Genomic DNA, 20976 nt, shown 5'->3' with positions numbered 1-20976 from the left:
TACCTATACATTTAAAAGTATACATACATATACATACACAGACATACACATATATACACATGTACATATTCGTACTTGCTGCCCTCATCCATTCCTGTTGCCACCCCGCCACACATGAAATGGGACCTACCTCCCCCCACGAGGTGGCACTAGGAAAAGACAACAAAGGCCACATTGATTCACACTAAGTCTTTAGCTGTCACGTGTAATGCACCGAAACCACAGCTCCCTTTCCATATCTAGGCCCCACAAAACTTTCCATGGTTTACCCCAGACGCTTCACATGCCCTGGTCCAATCCAATGACAGCATGTCGACCCCTGGATACCACATCATTCCAATTCACTCCATTCCATGCATGCCTTTCACCCTCCTGTATGTTCAGGCCCCAATTGCTCAAAATCTTTTTCACTCCATCCTTCCACATCTAATTTGGTCTCCCATTTCTCCTCGTTCCCTCTACCTCTGACACATATATCCACTTTGTCAATCTTTCCTCACATTCTCTCCATGTGACCAAACCATTTCAATAAACCCTCTTCTGCTCTTTCAACCACACTCTTTTTATTAACACACATCTCTCTTACCCTTTCATTACTTACTCGATCAAACCACCTAACACCACATATAGCCCTCAAACATCTTACTCAATCAAATCACCTAACACCACATATTGTCCTCAAAACATCTCATTTCCAACACATCCACCCTCCTCCACACAACCCTATCTTCAGCCCACGCCTTGCAACCATATAACATCGTTGGAACCACTATTCCTTCAAACAAACCGTTTTTGCTCTCCGAGATTACATTCTTGCCTTCCACACGTTCTTCAACGCTCCCAGAACTTTCGCCCTCTCCCCCATCCTGTGACTCACTTCCACGTCCATGGTTTCATCCGCTGCTAAATCCACTCCCAGAGATATTGAAAACAATTCACTTCCTCCAGTTTTTCTCCATTCAAACTTACCTCCCAGTTGACTTGTCCCTCAACCCTATTGAACCTAATAACCTTGCTCTTATTCACATTTACTCTCAGCTTTCTTCTTTCACACACTTTACCAAATTCACTCACCAGCTTCTGCAGTCTCTCACCTGAATCAGCCACCAGCTGTTGCCAATGTATCTCCTACATGTCACAGAGGGCAAGTAACAAGGATGGGAGGGTGGGGCTGGAAATCCTCCCCTTCTGTATTACTTTTAAAAAAGAAACAAAGGAAGGTGCTCAGCAAGGATAAATTTTTCTTTAAGGCTCATTCATTTGTTCCTCACGCTACCGTGCTCCTCCAGGACATGTACCAAAAAGATTCAAACTATCCATCATTCTGCATTCCTGAGGTAAAACACCACAATATTTCTTTCCTAAATAAGCAAATTTATGTAATTCCAATCCGCATAATCTAATGATTATCTCTGCCGAGGGTACATAAGATGTATGCATGAAACATTATTTTCTATACTGTTCTTAGGTTACCATGCTAACAAGATGTGTCCAAAGGCAAACATAACTGGGATGACAACAAAATAACCCTCATAAGATATGTATAGTAGTCAGACAAAAAGTTAATTGAATAAAATAGTGCATGTTCCAACATTCTACTTGTTAAAAGTTTCTTTCTGGAATTATCCTGTTCTTAAACTGCTCAGCAATCCAAAGCTCATATTGCTAGGGTTTCTCCTTTAATATAACAATATGAAGGGTTCATGTTATGTTTTATATTTTGTATATTCTCACAGGAAGATAAAAACACTGCAACTAAAAATTACCAACTTTTAAACAGATAAATGTTGCACTATCAAATGTGGTCATTTGTACATCAAAATCTGCATGAACAGGAAGAGTTAAAAAATAATACAGTATATAGATAGATATATCTTATTCATCAAAGAAAGCATTCTTTGTTTTTATATACATATCAACTTCACAATACTTTACAAGAGAGATTTGTAGAATTATGTCTGACGTACAAACTTGAATCCCATTGTAAACAATACACAAAAGTTTTATTGTTATACATCATTATGCAATGACATCCTCAATTTGTTACTTTAGTATGATTATCATTAAAACTATCCCATTTTCAACAGGATATACAATGCTACTTTGCCAGAGTACACATCTGAGGAGGACTTTGAAATTTTGAAGGATTACCTACACTGGAGGGTATCCATTTCCCACCCATTTGCAATGTACCTGCCTACTCTTTTAATGTAAATCATACAAGAACTACTTAATATTATACTATATCATTAACTTAGAGTACACAAAATAATTGAACTTAGACAATGACACTGCATAATAATTTGCCCAGTACTTTTCCAGGCTTCAGGATTCTATAAATCACAATTTTTCAACAAAAACTATTTTCCTCCTAAGTTCTTAAGAATTTTTTTCTTTACCTTTCTTACAAACACATGATTATCACGAGAAAAAGAAAATCTGCACTTCATAGTACACTGGCATAAAAAAACGTCCAAATCTACTACAAACTGGGAATCAAAATCTTCCTAATGATGTCACTAAATGTCTTCATTTTGCAGATTCTGAAGTATCTTTCATAAAAAGTTTTGTACAATGAAAGATTGCAACACTGTCATCCTACCAATGCATATTTAGTACGACACTATTATTTCATATCCACATCTCAGTCATAGACCTCATACTGGAATGAAGTTTAAACTGAAAAAGAGCAATATCACTACCCGAAAACTCAAGAATAGTTGTACATTTATGCATCTGTCTGTAGTCCGAAACACATTAAGGTTCCTTGGGCATGCATCAATCAATGGCAGGGGATCATTTGTACTACTTTAGTAGGAAATCTACTTAAGATGGTGGAGGTGGTGGCGGTGCTGACAGAAGGGCTCCAAGATCTACCCCACCTGGACCCCTTGGCCCAGGACCTCCAGGTCCTCCTGGGCCTCCAGGGCCACCTGGACCTCCAGGACCCCCTGGAGGAGGTGGAGGTGGTGGGCCAACTGGTTGCGGTGGGCCATTCCATCCCCATCCTGGGGGTGGTCCAACAGGACGAGGTGGCGGTACTGGCCCTGGAGGTGGGCAACCCATTCCTGGTGGTCCATGGGGAGGACCAGGAGGAGGACCTTGCCAATGGTTCATTTGTGGAGGTGGGGCATGTGGTGGACCTCCATGGGGGGGACCACCATGGGGACCACCAGGTGGACCACCAGAAGGCCCACCAGGGGGACCACCAGGGGGTCCACCAGGGGGACCACCATGAGGATTACCATGTGGACCATTATGTGGTCCACCATGTGGACCCCCATGACTTCCAGGACCTTGGGGAGCCTGAGGACCTTGGGGACACTGGGGACCACCAGGTGGGCCTGGTGGTGCCTGAGCCATCCAACTTGGTTGCTGTTGTTGCTGCTGACCATTCTGTGTTGTGGGTGGCGGGGGAGGTGGAGGTGCCTGCAGCAAATTTGGAGGTGGTACTCCCTGGAAATTGTTAGGACCTTGTTGCTGCTGTGGCTGCTGTTGCTGCCATGGTATTCCTGGTGGTGGTTGATTTAAGTTTGGAGGTCCATTGCTGTTCCCTAACAAGGGACGTGGCACTCCCTGTCCTCCTAACTGACTGGAATTCCAAGAATTCTGCTGGTTCATTCCACCTTGGTTCTGATTGTTGCTATTGAACTGACTGTTTATTGTAGTTTGGGGTTCAGAACGAGGTGGTGGACCCATAAGAGGGCGTGGAGCACCCTGAGGGCGATCAAAAAGATTCCTGGTTGTTGGGGTTGCTGTTGGTCGAGTAGTATTACGATCAGTATTCTGGGGAGGAGGAGGGCCTTCACCTAATTCTGCCATAAGAGACATGTATTCTTCATCAATCTTCTGGCGGTCAACAGATGCAGGAGCACCTGGTCCACGTCGCTGTCGGCAGTCTTTAGCAATATGGCCTGTGCCACCACAACTTGTGCACACCACATTGTTCGTTACATTTGGCTTGTCAGGGCACTGAAAAAATATAGATACTTCAAATAAATACAGTGAGTACTAGTACAAAAATCTATCTGTACACTATATATACCAGACTTCACCTGCATGAGGTTAAACCAAGTGAAAAGTCACCTCTGGCAAGGCCGTATCATTGATAGTACAGTCTCATCAAAGACCTTCTCACTACACAGGAGTCTGGACTTCCCTACTACTTTCTATGGGCAAGTGCCTTTAGGAAGGTCCTGGGTAATACTAGCAGTCTTTTCATAAAAATTGGTCCCATGTAACTGCTTACTTCCTGGGGATGTACTGCTTCCAGAAGCATGGAAATGATGGACTCCCTTAGAGAGAGGGGTTCTTTGATGAAACTTTTCTTCCAATGATGCAGCCTCTCCAAAGGTGAAGTTTTGTCTTGCAGTGTAGCCTCATGTAGGCAAGTTACTGCCCATGTATGTCGTAGAAGGCAAATAAGAAGCGTGGGAGAAGGGTGGAGTTGGAAATCCCTCCTGTATTTCTTTCCAAAAGAAGGCAGAGAGCAAAGAGCTGAGTAATGGTTTATCCTCTAAGACTCAGTCACCACTTCAATACACCCTCTTCTGCTCCTTTAACCACACTGTTTTTATTTCCACACATCTCTCCCACCCTTTCACTACTTACTCGATCAAACCACCTCACACCACATATTGTCCTCTAACATCTCATTTCCAATACATCTACCCTCCTCCGCACACCCCTATCTATCACCCATGCCTCACAACCATAAAATATTGTTGTAACCACTATTCCTTCAAACATACCCATTTTTGCTCTCCGAGATAACGTTTTTGCCTTCCACACATTAATCACTGTTTCCTGCGTCAACGAGGTAGTGCCAGGACACACAGATGAAGAATGGCCCATCCACTCACATACACATATATACACATAAATGTCCACATATGCACATATACATACACTTACATATATACACATGTACATATTCATACTTGCTTGCATTCATCCATTCCTGTCGCTACCTCACCCCAGAGGAAACGACATGGGCTATAGATAGGGTTGTACGGAGGAGGGTAGATGTGTTGGAAATGAAATGTCTGAGTACAATATGTGGTGTGAGGTGGTCTAATCAAGTAAGTAATAAGAGGGAAGAGAGATGTGTGGAAATAAAAAATGTGTAGATGAGAAAGCAGAAGAGGGCGTGTTGAAATGGTTTGGAGGTGAAGGGAACAAGGAGAAGCAGGAGACCAAAGTGGAGGCGGAAGTATGGAGTAAAAAAGATTACGAGCAATCAGAGCCTGAACATACATGAGGGTAAGGGGCATGCAAGGAATAGAGTGAACTGGAATGATGTCGTATACCAGGGGTCAACCTGCTGTCATTGGACTGAACCAGGGAATGTGAAGCATCTGGGGTTAAATATGGAAAGGTCTGTGGGGCCAGGATGTGGATAGGAAGCTGTGATTTCAGTGCATTACACATGACAGCTATATTTTATCCCTGGGGATAGCGGAGAAAGAATACTTCCCACATATTCCCTGCGTGTCGTAGAAGGCGACTAAAAGGGGAGGGAGCGGGGGGCTGGAAATCTTCCCCTCTTTTCTTTTTTTCTTTTTTTTTTTTTCCAAAAGAGGGAACAGAGAAGAAGGCCAGGTGAGGATATTCCCTCAGAGGCCCAGTCCTTTGTTCTTAATGCTACCTTGCTAATGTGGGAAATGGCAAATAGTTTGAAAATATATATATATATATATATATATATATATATATATATATATATATATATATATATATATATATATATATATTTTTTTTTTCATACTATTCGCCATTTCCCGCGATAGCGAGGTAGCGTTAAGAACAGAGGACTGGGCCTTTTTTGGAATATCTTCACCTGGCCCCCTCTGTTCCTTCTTTTGGAAAATTAAAAGAAAAAAAAGAGATGGGAGGATTTCCAGCCCCCCGCTCCCTCCCCTTTAAGTCGCCTTCTACGACACGCAGGGAATACGTGGGAAGTATTCTTAATCCCCTATCCCCAGGAATAATATATACATATATATTTATATATATATGGGAGCATTGAAGAATGTGTGGAAGTCGAGAGCATAATCTCGGAAAGCAAAAATGGGTATGTTTGAAGGAATAGTGGTTCCAACAATGTTGTATGCTTGCGAGGCATGGGGTATGGATAGAGTTGTGCGCAGGAGGGTGGATGTGCTGGAAATGAGATGTTTGAGGACAATATGTGGTGTGAAGTGGTTTGATCGAGTAAGTAATAATAGGGTAAGAGAGATGTGTGGTAATAAAAAGAGTGTGGCTGAGAGAGCAGAAGAGGGTGTTTTGAAATGGTTTGGTCACATGGAGAGAATGAGTGAGGAAAGATTGACCAAGAGGATATATGTGTCAGAGGTGGAGGGAACGAGGATAAGTGGGAGACCAAACTGGAGGTGGAAAGATGGAGTGAAAAAGATTTTGAGTGATCAGGGCCTGAACATACATGATGCTAAGAGGCGCGCAAGGAATAGAGTGAATTGGAACAATGTGGTATACCAGGGTCAACCTGCTGTCAATGGACTGAACCAGGGAATGTGAAGCGTCTGGGGTAAACCATGGAAAGTTCTGTGGGGCCTGCATGTCGAAAGAGAGCTGTGGTTTCGGTGCATTATTACATGACAGCTAGAGACTGAGTGTGAACGTATCGGGCCTTTGTTGTCTTTTCCTAGCATTAACTCGCACACATGAGGGGGGAGGGGGTTGTTATTACATGTGTAGCGAGCTGGCTATGGGAATGAATAAAGGCAGACAGTAGGAATTATGTACACGTGTATATATGTATATGTCTGCGAGTGTATGTACATGTATACATTGAGATGTATGGGTGCGTATATTGCGCAAAAGATGCTTGTGGCATGAGAAGAGTGGGAGGTGGGCTGTTTAGAAAGGGTAGTGAGTGGTGGGATGAAGAAGTAAGAGTATTAGTGAAAGAGAAGAGAGAGGCATTTGGACGATTTTTGCAGGGAAAAAATGCAATTGAGTGGGAGAAGTATAAAAGAAAGAGACAGGAGGTCAAGAGAAAGGTGCAAGAGGTGAAAAAAAGGGCAAATGAGAGTTGGGGTGAGAGACTATCAGTAAATTTTAGGGAGAATAAAAAGATGTTCTGGAAGGAGGTAAATAGGGTGCGTAAGACAAGGGAGCAAATGGGAACTTCAGTGAAGGGCGTAAATGGGGAGGTGATAACAAGTAGCGGTGATGTGAGAAGGAGATGGAATGAGTATTTTGAAGGTTTGTTGAATGTGTCTGATGACAGAGTGGCAGATATAGGGTGTTTTGGTCGAGGTGGTGTGCAAAGTGAGAGGGTTAGGGAAAATGATTTGGTAAACAGAGAGGAGGTAGTAAAAGCTTTGCGGAAGATGAAAGCCGGCAAGGCAGCAGGTTTGGATGGTATTGCAGTGGAATTTATTAAGAAAGGGGGTGACTGTATTGTTGACTGGTTGGTAAGGTTATTTAATGTATGTATGACTCATGGTGAGGTGCCTGAGGATTGGCGGAATGCGTGCATAGTGCCATTGTACAAAGGCAAAGGGGATAAGAGTGAGTGCTCAAATTACAGAGGTATAAGTTTGTTGAGTATTCCTGGTAAATTATATGGGAGGGTATTGATTGAGAGGGTGAAGGCATGTACAGAGCATCAGATTGGGGAAGAGCAGTGCGGTTTCAGAAGTGGTAGAGGATGTGTGGATCAGGTGTTTGCTTTGAAGAATGTATGTGAGAAATACTTAGAAAAGCAAATGGATTTGTATGTAGCATTTATGGATCTGGAGAAGGCATATGATAGAGTTGATAGAGATGCTCTGTGGAAGGTATTAAGAATATATGGTGTGGGAGGCAAGTTGTTAGAAGCAGTGAAAAGTTTTTATCGAGGATGTAAGGCATGTGTACGTGTAGGAAGAGAGGAAAGTGATTGGTTCTCAGTGAATGTAGGTTTGCGGCAGGGGTGTGTGATGTCTCCATGGTTGTTTAATTTGTTTATGGATGGGGTTGTAAAGGAGGTAAATGCAAGAGTCCTGGAAAGAGGGGCAAGTATGAAGTCTGTTGGGGATGAGAGAGCTTGGGAAGTGAGTCAATTGTTGTTCGCTGATGATACAGCGCTGGTGGCTGATTCATGTGAGAAACTGCAGAAGCTGGTGACTGAGTTTGGTAAAGTGTGTGGAAGAAGAAAGTTGAGAGTAAATGTGAATAAGAGCAAGGTTATTAGGTACAGTAGGGGTGAGGGTCAAGTCAATTGGGAGGTGAGTTTGAATGGAGAAAAACTGGAGGAAGTGAAGTGTTTTAGATATCTGGGAGTGGATCTGTCAGCGGATGGAACCATGGAAGCGGAAGTGGATCATAGAGTGGGGGAGGGGGCGAAAATTTTGGGAGCCTTGAAAAATGTGTGGAAGTCGAGAACATTATCTCGGAAAGCAAAAATGGGTATGTTTGAGGGAATAGTGGTTCCAACAATGCTGTATGGTTGCGAGGCGTGGGCTATGGATAGAGATGTGCGCAGGAGGATGGATGTGCTGGAAATGAGATGTTTGAGGACAATGTGTGGTGTGAGGTGGTTTGATCGAGTAAGTAACGTAAGGGTAAGAGAGATGTGTGGAAATAAAAAGAGCGTGGTCGAGAGAGCAGAAGAGGGTGTTTTGAAATGGTTTGGGCACATGGAGAGAATGAGTGAGGAGAGATTGACCAAGAGGATATATGTGTCGGAGGTGGAGGGAACGAGGAGAAGAGGGAGACCAAATTGGAGGTGGAAAGATGGAGTGAAAAAGATTTTGTGTGATCGGGGCCTGAACATGCAGGAGGGTGAAAGGAGGGCAAGAAATAGAGTGAATTGGAGTCATGTGGTATACAGGGGTTGACGTGCTGTCAGTGGATTGAAGCAAGGCATGTGAAGCGTCTGGGGTAAACCATGGAAAGCTGTGTAGGTATGTATATTTGCGTGTCTGGACGTGTGTATGTACATGTGTATGGGGGGGGGGGTTGGGCCATTTCTTTCGTCTGTTTCCTTGCGCTACCTCGCAAACGCGGGAGACAGCGACAAAGTATAAAAAAAAAAAAAAAAAAAAAATATTGCGTGTGTGGACGTGTATGTATACACATGTGTATGTGGGTGGGTTGGGCCATTTCTTTCGTCTGTTTCCTTGTGCTACCTCACTAACGCGGGAGACAGTGACAAAGCAAAATAAATAAATAAATAAATAACTCATGGTGAGGTGCCTGAGGATTGGAGGAATGCTTGCATAGTGCCATTGTACAAAGGCAAAGGGGATAAGAGTGAGTGCTCAAATTACAGAGGTATAAGTTTGTTGAGTATTCCTGGTAAATTGTATGGGAGGGTATTGATTGAGAGGGTGAAGGCATGTACAGAGCATCAGAATGGGGAAGAGCAGTGCGGTTTCAGAAGTGGTAGAGGATGTGTGGATCAGGTGTTTGCTTTGAAGAATGTATTTGAGAAATACTTAGAAAAGCAAATGGATTCGTATGTAGCATTTATGGATCTGGAGAAGGCATATGATAAGAGTTGATAGGGATGCTCTGTGGATGGTATTAAGAATATATGGTGTGGGAAGCAAGTTGTTAGAAGCAGTGAGAAGTTCTTATCAAGGATGTAAGGCATGTGTACGTGTAGGAAGAGAGGAAAGTGATTGGTTCTCAGTGAATGTTGGTTTGAGGCAGGGGTGCGTGATGTCTCCATGGTTGTTTAATTTGTTTATGGATGGGGTTGTTAGGGAGGTGAATGCAAGAATTTTGTAAAGAGGGGCAAGTGTGCAGTCTGTTGTGGATGAGAGAGCTAGGGAAGTGAGTCAGTTGTTGTTCGCTGATAATACAACGCTGGTGGCTGATTCGGGTGAGAAACTGCAGAAGCTGGTGACTGAGTTTGGTAAAGTGTGTGAAAGAAGAAAGCTGAGAGTATATGTGAATAAGAGCAAGGTTATTAGGTATAGTAGGGCTGAGGGACAAGTCAATTGGGGGGTAAGTTTGAATGGAGAAAAACTGGAGGAAGTGGTGTTTTAGATATCTGGGAGTGGATTTGGCAGTGAATGGAACCATGGAAGCGGAAATGAGTCACAGGGTGGGGGAGGGGGAAAAAGTTCTGGGAGCATTGAAGAATGTGTGGAAGTCAAAAACATTATCTTGGAAAGCAAAAATGGGCATGTTTGAAGGAATAGTGGTTCCAACAATGATATATGGTTGTGAGGCATAGGCTATAGATAGAGTTGTGCAGAGGAGGGTGGATGTGCTGGAAATGAGATGTTTGAGGACAATATGTGGTGTGAGGTGGTTTGATCGACTAAGTAATGAAAGGGTAAGAGAGATGTGCGGTAATAAAAAGAGTGAGTGTGGTTGAGAGAGCAGAAGAGGGTGTATTGAAATCGTTTGGTCACATGGAGAGAATGAGTGAGGAAAGATTGACAGAGAGGATATATGTGTCAGAGGTGGAGGGAACGAGGAGAAGTGGGAGACCAAATTGGAGGTGGAAAGATGGAGTGAAAAAGATTTTGAGTGATCAGGGCCTGAACATGCAGGAGGGTGAAAGGCGTGCAAGGAATAGAGTGAGTTGGAACGATGCAGTATACTGGGGTCGACATGCTGTCAATGGATTGAACCAGGGCATGTGAAGCATACGTTGAGATGTATAGGTATGTATATGCGTTTGTGGATGTGCATGTATATACATGTGTATGTGGGTGGGTTGGGCCATTCTTTCGTCTGTTTCCTTGTGCTACCTCGCTAATGTAAGAGACAGCAACAAAGTATAATAATATAAAATAAATAATCTCTGACACCTGTTCCAACTGGCACTCCCTGAAAGGGATGGTCACAGCAACAGTCTCTCCGTAACTAAAGAACTTCAGTGCTGTTTCTTAGCCTTTAGTGCCTCACCCTTTACAAGCCACTGGAAAAGGGTAAATCTAGAGCAGTGTTTACAAAAGGCTCCTCCCTAATGTTCCAACTGACTACTACTACATCATCATCTTATATTACAATATTAACATCATATTTACCTGCCATGATTTGTGGGCATTAGATCCACAATTAGAACACCTAGGTCCATCATTTTCACGCAATGTACCATTTAGCAGTGCAAGTTCTCTAAGCTGCATTCTTCTTAGGTCATTTTGTCCCTCTGGCACCTCTACACCTTGACGAATAATTTCCTTTATCTGAAGAAAAAGGGGATAACATTATAAGAGTATTAATTAATACCATATATACCACTAAACCATAGGAGAAATAAATAATTACTACATGAAACATCTCATGTGAAACTCGTGTGGATTCAAAGATGGCAAGATGGTGTTTACACCAATCATGCCTTGAACAGTTCAAGTTCAGACTTGTAGGTATGTGGCAAATTTACCCCTAAGTAATGAGCATTCCTGCCTGTAGGGTTAGAGAATATATCACTAATATACATTGAAACATCCACTGGGAATATTCTAAGAGTATTATAACAAGTCTCTAAAACCTGCCTACAAGGTTGGAGAATATACCACTGATAAAAAACTGATCCATCCGATGGGAGTGTTATAATAGTCTCCAAAACATGCCTATAAAATTGGAGAATATACCACTGATAAGAGATTGAAATATCCAATGATAACTTTAGTATCCAAAACCTGCCAACAGGATTAAAGGTTATTACACAGATAATACAGTGAAACAACCAAAGGGAGTGTTATATAATTTTCCAAAACCTATCTTTTAACTTTATTACCATTTACATGGAATACATCTAGGCTTGCAGTGATTCATCACTAACAAATATTCTCATCTTATGTCCAGTAAGCTAAAGTAAACAATCTTCCACAATACTACTGCACTTCTTAATTGTTCAGTGTGTACACTATCTTTAGAATAAACTCATACTGTGGCTCTGGGTTTTCAGGAGGGGGATTGAATGCTGTACTATTTCTATGTTATCTTACTGTAGTACTCTGCAAATGTATATTAGAATCATTACCTGATGTCACCATCATATGCTACTGAAGTGCAATTTCATCCTTCAAAAAGACCATAAAGTCAGTAATAAATTTAGCATGTATATTACACTTTCATATCAGTAAAGCATTACACTAATAAGACTCGCTCTTTATCAACCAAAAAGAGGCTCAGGATTGGTAAAAAACCATGAAAAGTAATTATAAAATTTCATCACCCTATTTCTAGTCAAAAATAAATTCAACCAAGCACATATGAAAAAATATATATAATGCAAACTAAAACAATTAAAACCTACAGAAAATGAAATGACAATTGGTGTATAAAATCATTTAACAAGGTGGTCATTCATTTGTCAGTGGCAGTGCCACCATGACATACATAGCACTGTACATTTTTCAGAGAAATAAAACTAGTATAAAAAATGAAATATAAGAAGTTTCAAAAATATTGAAATACAGTTCATGGCAATAGCAAGCAATCACTATGAGTGACTATTCTCTAACAACTGGCTCCATCTCTGCAGCATTCAGTGCGACTCACGTGTGTTTTGGTAGGCATACATACTGAAATGTTTATATCATACATTTCGCTATATAATGTCTTAAAGGAAAGCACTCAATAAGTCTTCTGCTTTTGAGAAGTGAAGCAGGGGGAGCTTCAGAAATAGAAACAAAATTAGGCATAATGGTGTTCAAATGCTGATCTACATGTTGTTGACAGGGACAGAGCTTCTGGCTAGTGTGCCATATCCATTTTACTAATGTACAAGTATCCAAAGCAAGTATCATATATCTATATACTGGAGATAGAGGAGAAAGAATACTTCCCACGTATTCCCTGCGTGTCGTAGAAGGCGTCTTTAATTTTCCAAAAGAAGGAACAGAGAAGGGGGCAAAGTAAGGATTTCCCTCAAAGGTTCAGTCCTCTGTTCTTAACGTTACCTTGCTAATGCGGGAAATGGCGAATAGTATTAAAGAAGAAAAAACTTTAACTACATTGCACTGCATGTTTCTGAGCATTTTACTCATCCAACTTTACATTTTTTGGCCAATTTTGCACTTCTTGGATAAATTTTGAACTTTCCCCAAATATCATGACCATGCCAAAATCATCAGAATTAGCCTGAAGTACAAATGTACATGATTTGAATGAGTCAGACCTTAGTGTGTAATGAGTATTCCCCTTTTGTACATATAAATGCATATCTATCAAAATCATGCCCAGTAGAAAAATGACTGCTGTGTACTCATTGCATGCCTGCCTCAACATTCTTTACTCAAAACCCTACCACACAAATAAGGAGGAAAGTATGCTACTGTTTCCAGGTTTTTCTTCACTTTTGGAAAATATAAATATGTTCAATAGGGATTACTATTTCCCTACACAAGAGAGGGTCCCTTAGTATCAAATGCAGTTTAAAAGTCAGGCCTATTTTCTAAATTTTTAAATACACTTTGTCGGAATTCATATGTTTCATTTAACCCTTAGACTGCAATGTACACCATTTGTCAGTACCCATTAAATGCAACATTCATCAATTGAGACAAGACTTCTGCACCACTATCTTAAACCACACACTAGGTGAAGCATTCATAAATTTTAACACTCCATCACAGCAAAACAAAGGCAGATGAAGGATTTACTCTTAAATAAGTTTGCATGCATATCTTTTGATTCTACTCTATTTGATGGTAATATCCTTAAAAAAAATTTTCTGTCTAGTGTAGCCTTAATCTTTTTTACAAATATTTGCTATTTCCTGCATCAGCATTCATAAATGCATTTTTAAACTTCAAGGCAAAAAAAGTATATTAAGGATTCATTTTTATAATTTTCATATTTCTGCATGCTTATCTTTATTCTATTTTTTCATACTCAATTGCCATTTCCTGTGTTAATGAGGAACAACCAGGAACATGAAGAAAGGCTGCATCCACTCACATCCATTCTCTAGCTGTCATGAGTAATGCATCAATACCACCCACAGCTCCCTATCCACAATCAGGCCCTACAGACCTTTCTATGGTTTAATTTCATCTTATAAGAATATCAGAGCAGGGGGCTGGAAAATATCCCCTCCAGGTTTTACTTTTCCAAATGAGGGAACAGAGAAGGGGGCCAAGTGAGGATTTCTCTCTGAGGCTCAGTCCTCTGTTCTTAATATTACCTCACTAATGCAGGAAACTGCAAATATGTATGGAAAAAAAATATGTAAATTCTTTTTAAAACTTTCATTCTTGTGTTTTTCAAACATACAGGGATAGCCAGGTTTTCTGGTGGCCAAAATTTAAGCAAACAAACTCCAATTTTAATTTTGAAACATGTACTTTTTTCTTTCATACTTGATCACTGTTTCCCATGTTAGTAGGTAGAGCCAGGAAAATATGCAGAAAGGATGCATCCACTCATATCCATTCCCTAACTGTCATGCACATTATACCAAAACCACACCTCCCTATGCACAACCAGGTGCCACACACCTTTCCATGGTTTACCCGAGAAGTTTCACATGCCCTGGTTCGGTCCAATGACAGCACATCGACCCATGTATACCAATTCAATTCAATCTATTCTGTGCTTACCTTTCACCCTCTTGCATGTTCAAGCCCATCTGCTCAAAATCTTTTTCACTCCATCCTGCCACCTCCAATTGGGTCTCCCCATTCACCTTGTTCCCTCTACTTTAGACACATTTATCCTCTTTGCCAACCTTTCCTCACTCATTCTCTCTATATGTCCCAACCATTTCAATAAACTCTCTTTAGCTGTCTTGACCACAGATCTCTCTTGCCCTTTCATTACTTATCCGATCAAACCACTTCACCACATGCTATCCTAAACATTTCACTTACAGCATTTACTATTCTACAGATTCAAGTCTTAGAAAATATCCCTTCCCTGCAAGTTGCTACCAAGGCCAGGCTTGAAATATACATTTCCCTGCAATCAAATGAAAATCCATTCAAATCCGTGCAAAACAAGCCAAGTTTAACAAAGTAAAGAGGGAGTCATGATCAGGCAAGTCTGTACTCACACTCCTATCTCATAACCAAGTGCACAAAATCCAAACATGATATATAAAGCAAAACATTTCTTGCTTGATTAAAATATGGGTGAGAGAAGTGACTAAGTCCAGTGTTAATATCTTTTTATTTTTTCATACTTGACTGTTATTTCCTGCATTTGTGAGGAAGCACAAGGAACAAATGAAGAAAGGTTGCATTTGCTCACACCCATTCTTTAATTGCCATGTGTAATGCATATGGCAATCCATGTATATTTCAAAATGATCAATCAAAAAATCTAACTAAAATTTGATTGTTCTACCTCCATAAGGACTTGAAAATGATCCTGGGTGAATCCAAATGTCATATTTCTCCAGCTTCCTTAGGTGAGATCGTTATGCTGTCTACTTCAAATCAGACACATATAATAAAGGGCATGCGAGTTAAAGGAGAGGGAAGGTTATCCATATAGTATAGATAAATTAATAAAAAAACAACTTATTTAAGAAATCCATGGAACTCAGCCACACCTGGCCCTGGCTGACAAAAAGAGTGGGAAACACTAGACCTTATCTGTTCAAACTATGTATATATGAACCATTCCAGGTGCAGGGTGATTATGGTATTATGGTACAAACCATGCAAAATCAAATCTGTTATAAAAGTTCATACAACTAACCTTATCAACAGCCTTCTTGACACTCTCTGGGTTGCTGGCTGTAACATATGCATGGAGAGGCTCATCTTCTCCTGGCATAGGTCCACCATCCTTACGTCCAACCTAAGATACCATAAACTTTGTAAGAAAGCTTATTTCTACTATTTCTAATATTGATGAGGAAACTGGAATTTTCTAGTAGTTAATAAATCTTTTTTTCCATGCTTGTTCACTGTTCCTTGCACATCAAAGCATCAGGAAGACAAGAACTGCCTCATCTAGTCAAATCTACTCTTTTCTTAGCTGTCATGTACACTGCATCAAAACCAAAACCAAGCCCCACAAACCTTTCCATGGTTTGTTTACCTTGAGTGCTTCATATGCCTTGGTTCAGCCAAAGACAGCATATCACCTAATGCAATCCACATTGCAGCAGTTTGCTCTATCAAATAGGTGCCTCACACCCTCCTGTATGTTTGGCCCTACTCACTCAAAGCCTCTTTCACTCCAGTCTTCCAAACCATCCACAGTCTAAAGTTAGGATACTTTTTAGAGAACAAAAATACAGTAATTCAATCCCCAACAATGCAGAGCATGTATACAGATGCTCCTCAACTTATGATGGAGTTACGCTCCAAGAAACCCATCGTAAGTTGAAAATACACTTAATACTGTACATCTAACCTAACGAACAGCACAGATTCACCTGGCCTAACTTAAATGATCTCAGAACACTTACATTAGCTACAGTTGGACAATACCATCTAACACAAAGCATATTTCATAATAAAGTGTTGAGCCAGGAAAAGACAAAAGAAAAAAAAAAGCCACTCGTTCACACTCAGTCTCTGTCACGCATAATGCACCAAAACTAAAGCTCCCTATCACATCCAGCTACCAGACATTTCACATTCCTTGGTTCAGTCCACTGACAGCACATCGACCCAAGTATACCACATAGTTCCAATTCACTCTATTCCTTGCATGCATCTCGCCCTCTTGAATGTTCAGGCCCCAATTGCTCAAAATCTTTTTCTCTATCCTTCCACCCCCATCTCACAATGCTGTTGCCTGTGGGGTGGGGTAGTGCCAGGAATGGATGAAGGCAAGCAAGTATAAATCTGCACATGTATATAGATATACCCATATATATATGTGCAAATGACTGGGAGATGTATAAAAGAAAGAGGCAAGAGGTCAAAAGAAAGAAGCAAGAGGTGAAAAAGAGGGCAAATGAGAGTTGGGGTGAGAGAGTATCATTAAATCTTAGGGAAAATGAAAAGATGTTTTGGAAGGAGGTAAATAAAGTGCGTAAGACAAGAGAACAAATGGGAACATCGGTGAAGGGGGCAAATGGAGAGGTAATACCAAGTAGTAGTGAAGTGAGAGGGAGATGGAGTGAGTATTTTGAGGGTTTGTTGAATGTGTTTGATGGGAGAGTGGTAGATAAAGGTTGTTTTGGTCGAGGTGGTGTGCAAAGTGAGAGGGTCAGGGAGAATGATTTGATCAACGGAAAGAGGTAGTGAAAGCTTTGCGGAAGATGAAAGCCAGCAAGGCGGTGGGTTTGGATGGTATTGCTGTGGAATTTATTAAAAGAGGGGGTGACTGTGTTGTTGACTGATTGGTGAGGATATTCAATGTATGTATGGCTCATGGTGAGGTGCCTGAGGATTGGCGGAATGCATGTATAGTGCCACTGTACAAAGGCAAAGGGGACAAGTGTGAGTGTTCAAATTACAGAGCTATAAGTTTGTTGAGTATTTCAGGGAAATTATATGGGAGGGCACTGATTGAGAGGGTCAAGGAATGTACAGAGCATCAGATTGGGGAGGAGCAGTGTGGTTTCAGAAGTGGTAAAGGATGTGTGGATCAGGGGTATGCTTTGAAGAATGTATGTGAGACATACTTAGAAAAGCAGATGGATTTGTATGTAGCATTTATGGATCTGGAGAAGGCATATGATAGGGTTGATAGAGATGCTCTGTGGAAGGTATTAAGAGTATACTGGTGTGGGAGATAAGATGCTAGAAGCTGTGAAAAGTTTTTATCAAGGATGTAAAGCGTGTGTACGTGTAGGAAGAGAGGGAAGTGATTGGTTCTCAGTGATTGTTGGTTTAAGGCAGGGGTGTATGATGTCTCCATAGCTGTTTAATTTCTTTATGGATGGGTTTGTTAGGGAGGTGAATAAAAGAGTTTTGGAGAGAGGGGTAAGTATGCAGTCTGTTGTGGATGAGAGGGCTTGGGAAGCGAGTCAGTTGTTGTTCCCTGATGATACAGCGCTGGTGTCTGATTCGGGTGAGAAATTGCAGAAGTTGGTGACTGAGTTTGGTAGAGTGTGTGAAAGAAGAAAGCTGAGAGTAAATGTGAATAAGAGCAAGGTTATTAGGTTCAGTAGGGTTGAGGGACAAGTCAGTTGGGAGGTAAGTCTGAATGGAGAAAAACTGGAGGAAGTGAAGTGTTTTAGATATCTGGGAGTGGATTTGTCTTTGGCTTTGGCTTTGGCTTTGGCACTTTGTCTTTGGCTTCATCTTACATCCAAACAGCAATGACAGGACTACTGTACCATCAAACATACCCAAATAAAGATATACAGATTGGAGTGATTTACTAACCTTGCCTTCCTTCACAGACCCTTTGCCTCGAATTATTATCTTTGCACCTGTATCCTTCTCCATTGCCTTTAGTGTGTTTCCACGTGGACCAATAAGAAGGCCGACAAAGTTAATGTCTGGATGTTCTTCCTGAGGGATCATCACTTTGTCAGAAACCTTCACCACAGGTGGCCTGAGAGAAGGAAAAAAGGACATGGTACATCTTGTTACAAACTCTTGCCTGAAGTGAAAATCAAGTGGTGCAGGCAAAATCTTTCTAAGGTAACTATTCACTACATATTCTATACATTTCTTTGATAGGCTCTATCTGTATTTCTGACACCCAATCCCTTTAGGTTCCTCAAGGGGGTGGCCACAGCTCGGCAAAAGTCTCCGAAACTGATGACCTGCAGTACATTAAGCAGAAGTAGTAGTAAGGAACATCAGGTAGGAGCCTCTGCAAACAAAGTGTGAGAGTTGCCCTCAACCAGTGGCAGGTTAAGGATGTGGCACTAAAGGCTATGAAGTGGCACTGGAGTTCACTAGTTATGGAGAGTCTATTGCTGTGGCCACTCCTTTAAAGGAGTTCAAGGAGTAAGTGATAACAGGCAAAGAAGCAGTGACAGAGTGAGAATTCTGAAGGGCTTTATGAATGTGTTGATGATATGGTGGCAGAAGAGGGGTGTTCGGGATGGGGATCTACATGATGGAAGAATCACAATAAATGGTTTAGTGAAAATAGAGGTGGTGAAAGCCTTGCATAAGATGGACTGTGGCAAAGCAGATGAGGTGGATAGGATTCCATTTGAATATCTCAAGAAAGGGGTTGAAGCATGGCTCAAAGGGAGGAACCTGGAAATTAGCAGAATGCCTGTAAAGTGACACTGAATAGAAGCAAGGGGAACCAAATAGAATGTTCAATTCATAGAGGGATAAGCTTGAGTATACCCGATTGTTCAATTTATAGAAGGATAAGCTTGTTGACTATAACTGATCAGTTGTACGGGAGTGGTGACTGAGAGAACAGCAGCATGCATGGAGCACCAGACTAAAGAACAATGAGGCAACATGGCTTCAAAAGCAGTAAAGGATGTGTGAAACATGCAGTTGCTGTGAAGAATCAGTATGCAATATATCTAGGGAAAGACAGTCACTTCTTTGTGGCACTTACTGAGCAGGAGAGCGTATTACAAGGTTGTGAAAGATGCTACAAATATATGGCACAGGAGGAGAGCTACTGGAAGCTGTGAGTACTTTTCACCTAGAGAGAGGTGTGCAAACAAGTAGAAAAAAAATTTCCAAGACCAATGAACCTAAAATTCACATTTATGTGTAAAGCAATAAATATAATTTACAATGAGTGCAATTTACACAATGCCTACTTACTTGTAATCAGCAGGTGGTTTATAATCAGCATTGATGGTCAACATCCGCTGAATGCAACTATGACGTTCATCTTCCAACTTTTTGCGGGTGCGATATTCCCTTGTGTTCAGCCGTTTCCCCTCATTATTGTAAATTGGCTCAGGTGATGGTGACCTGCAAGAGATTTAGCGCCTCATCACCCAAAACTGGGATTTTTCTCTAATCAATAGCATTTTTGTAATTCTGGAGTTCTTATATATCATATAGTCAAAGTATCATGAATTTTTAATCTACGATCAGATGTATCTCAAACTTTCATCTGTGCTGTGGAAGGTCCCATGCAATCATATAGGGGATTCTCATTTCAAATAAATTTCATTAAAATATTGCAAGGGTACAATTTCACAAATCATTATCTTGAATATCATTACAGAAAAAAGTGATTAGAAACACTAAGGACTCCTTTAAAGTGTATTTCAGTCTTTACTGTATAACCAACCTTCACCACTAAGGTTAAATTTGGTCTCATCTGATATGGGGAGCTACTAGTAATTAAACCAAAATCAACCCTACAGAAGTAAATCTACTTTCACCAACAGAATATGTCTTGTGATTAACACACTTAAAAAAAATTGTGTATGTAAAACAGAGGGAGAGAAAAGATAGGGAGAGAAAGTGTGTGTGTATTCTCACCACACAAGTACCTGTGACAAGATTTTGCCAAAATAACTGGAGCTAGAGCAGGTCTGGCTTGTTAAATTACACTATTCCTCAACACTGTGACATCTCACAAATTGCTTCCTGTTTGTGGTTCATTACGAATTGACTTTTAGTCATGAATACAATCTTCTTTAAAATGTTTGCATGGCAACTCCACCCATGTTCCTTATTTTTGCTGGTGTTGCATTAGTTGTCTTCTCCATTCTTCTTTGCAAGACATATAAATTTTAGTCTGATGCCTCCTTGGCACATTCAAAGGTATTACTCCCACTTGATATTTTTATATCTTCCTTACTGTGATTCTTTCATATTCAATATCTTACTCTTTGTGCCGTTTTATATGATCCCAAGCATATATTTTCATGGATCTCTCCCTCCTTCTCTCTAGGATGTACAGCTCAAGCTCTTTCAGCATCTATTAGTAATTCACAAGTACCAGTCCAGGAATTCTGCTTGCAAAGTGTTTCTATAGACTTTCCAACCTATCTCCATCTGTTCCACTAGTGACCATACAACAAAGTAACATTCTTAAATAAACACTAAACTTTTTCATTATTAGCCTTCCGTCTCATGAAAGTTCTCAATATCATTCAATTCATTACTTGCCAAGAAAGTATGAAAGTTCTCAATCTCATCCAATTCATTACTTGCCAAGAAATTATTATGACAATGTGCCCCATGAACTCAAGCTTTACATCGATTG

General features: G+C 40.8%; 1 protein-coding gene across 1 annotated transcript in view; it reads right to left on the bottom strand.

Annotated features, from left to right (window-relative positions):
• Positions 1–1756: 1756 nt before the first annotated feature.
• LOC139760277 (uncharacterized) overlaps positions 1757–20976 on the bottom strand; it is a 68451-nt gene continuing 49231 nt past the window's right edge. Inside the window, exons 4-8 of the mRNA XM_071683239.1 lie at positions 19575–19727; positions 18210–18381; positions 15619–15720; positions 10995–11153; positions 1757–3972 (exon numbers count right to left, since the gene is read on the bottom strand). Coding sequence (XP_071539340.1) covers positions 2827–3972; positions 10995–11153; positions 15619–15720; positions 18210–18381; positions 19575–19727 — 1732 coding nt within the window. The 3' untranslated portion in view covers positions 1757–2826. The remainder of the gene's footprint in view (positions 3973–10994; positions 11154–15618; positions 15721–18209; positions 18382–19574; positions 19728–20976) is intronic.

This window comes from Panulirus ornatus, chromosome 36 (assembly GCF_036320965.1).
Source record: "Panulirus ornatus isolate Po-2019 chromosome 36, ASM3632096v1, whole genome shotgun sequence".
NCBI classification, from domain to species: Eukaryota; Metazoa; Arthropoda; class Malacostraca; order Decapoda; family Palinuridae; genus Panulirus; species Panulirus ornatus.
The sequence above is the reverse complement of the archived record's forward strand: the minus strand, read 5'-3'. Positions and strand labels throughout refer to the sequence as shown.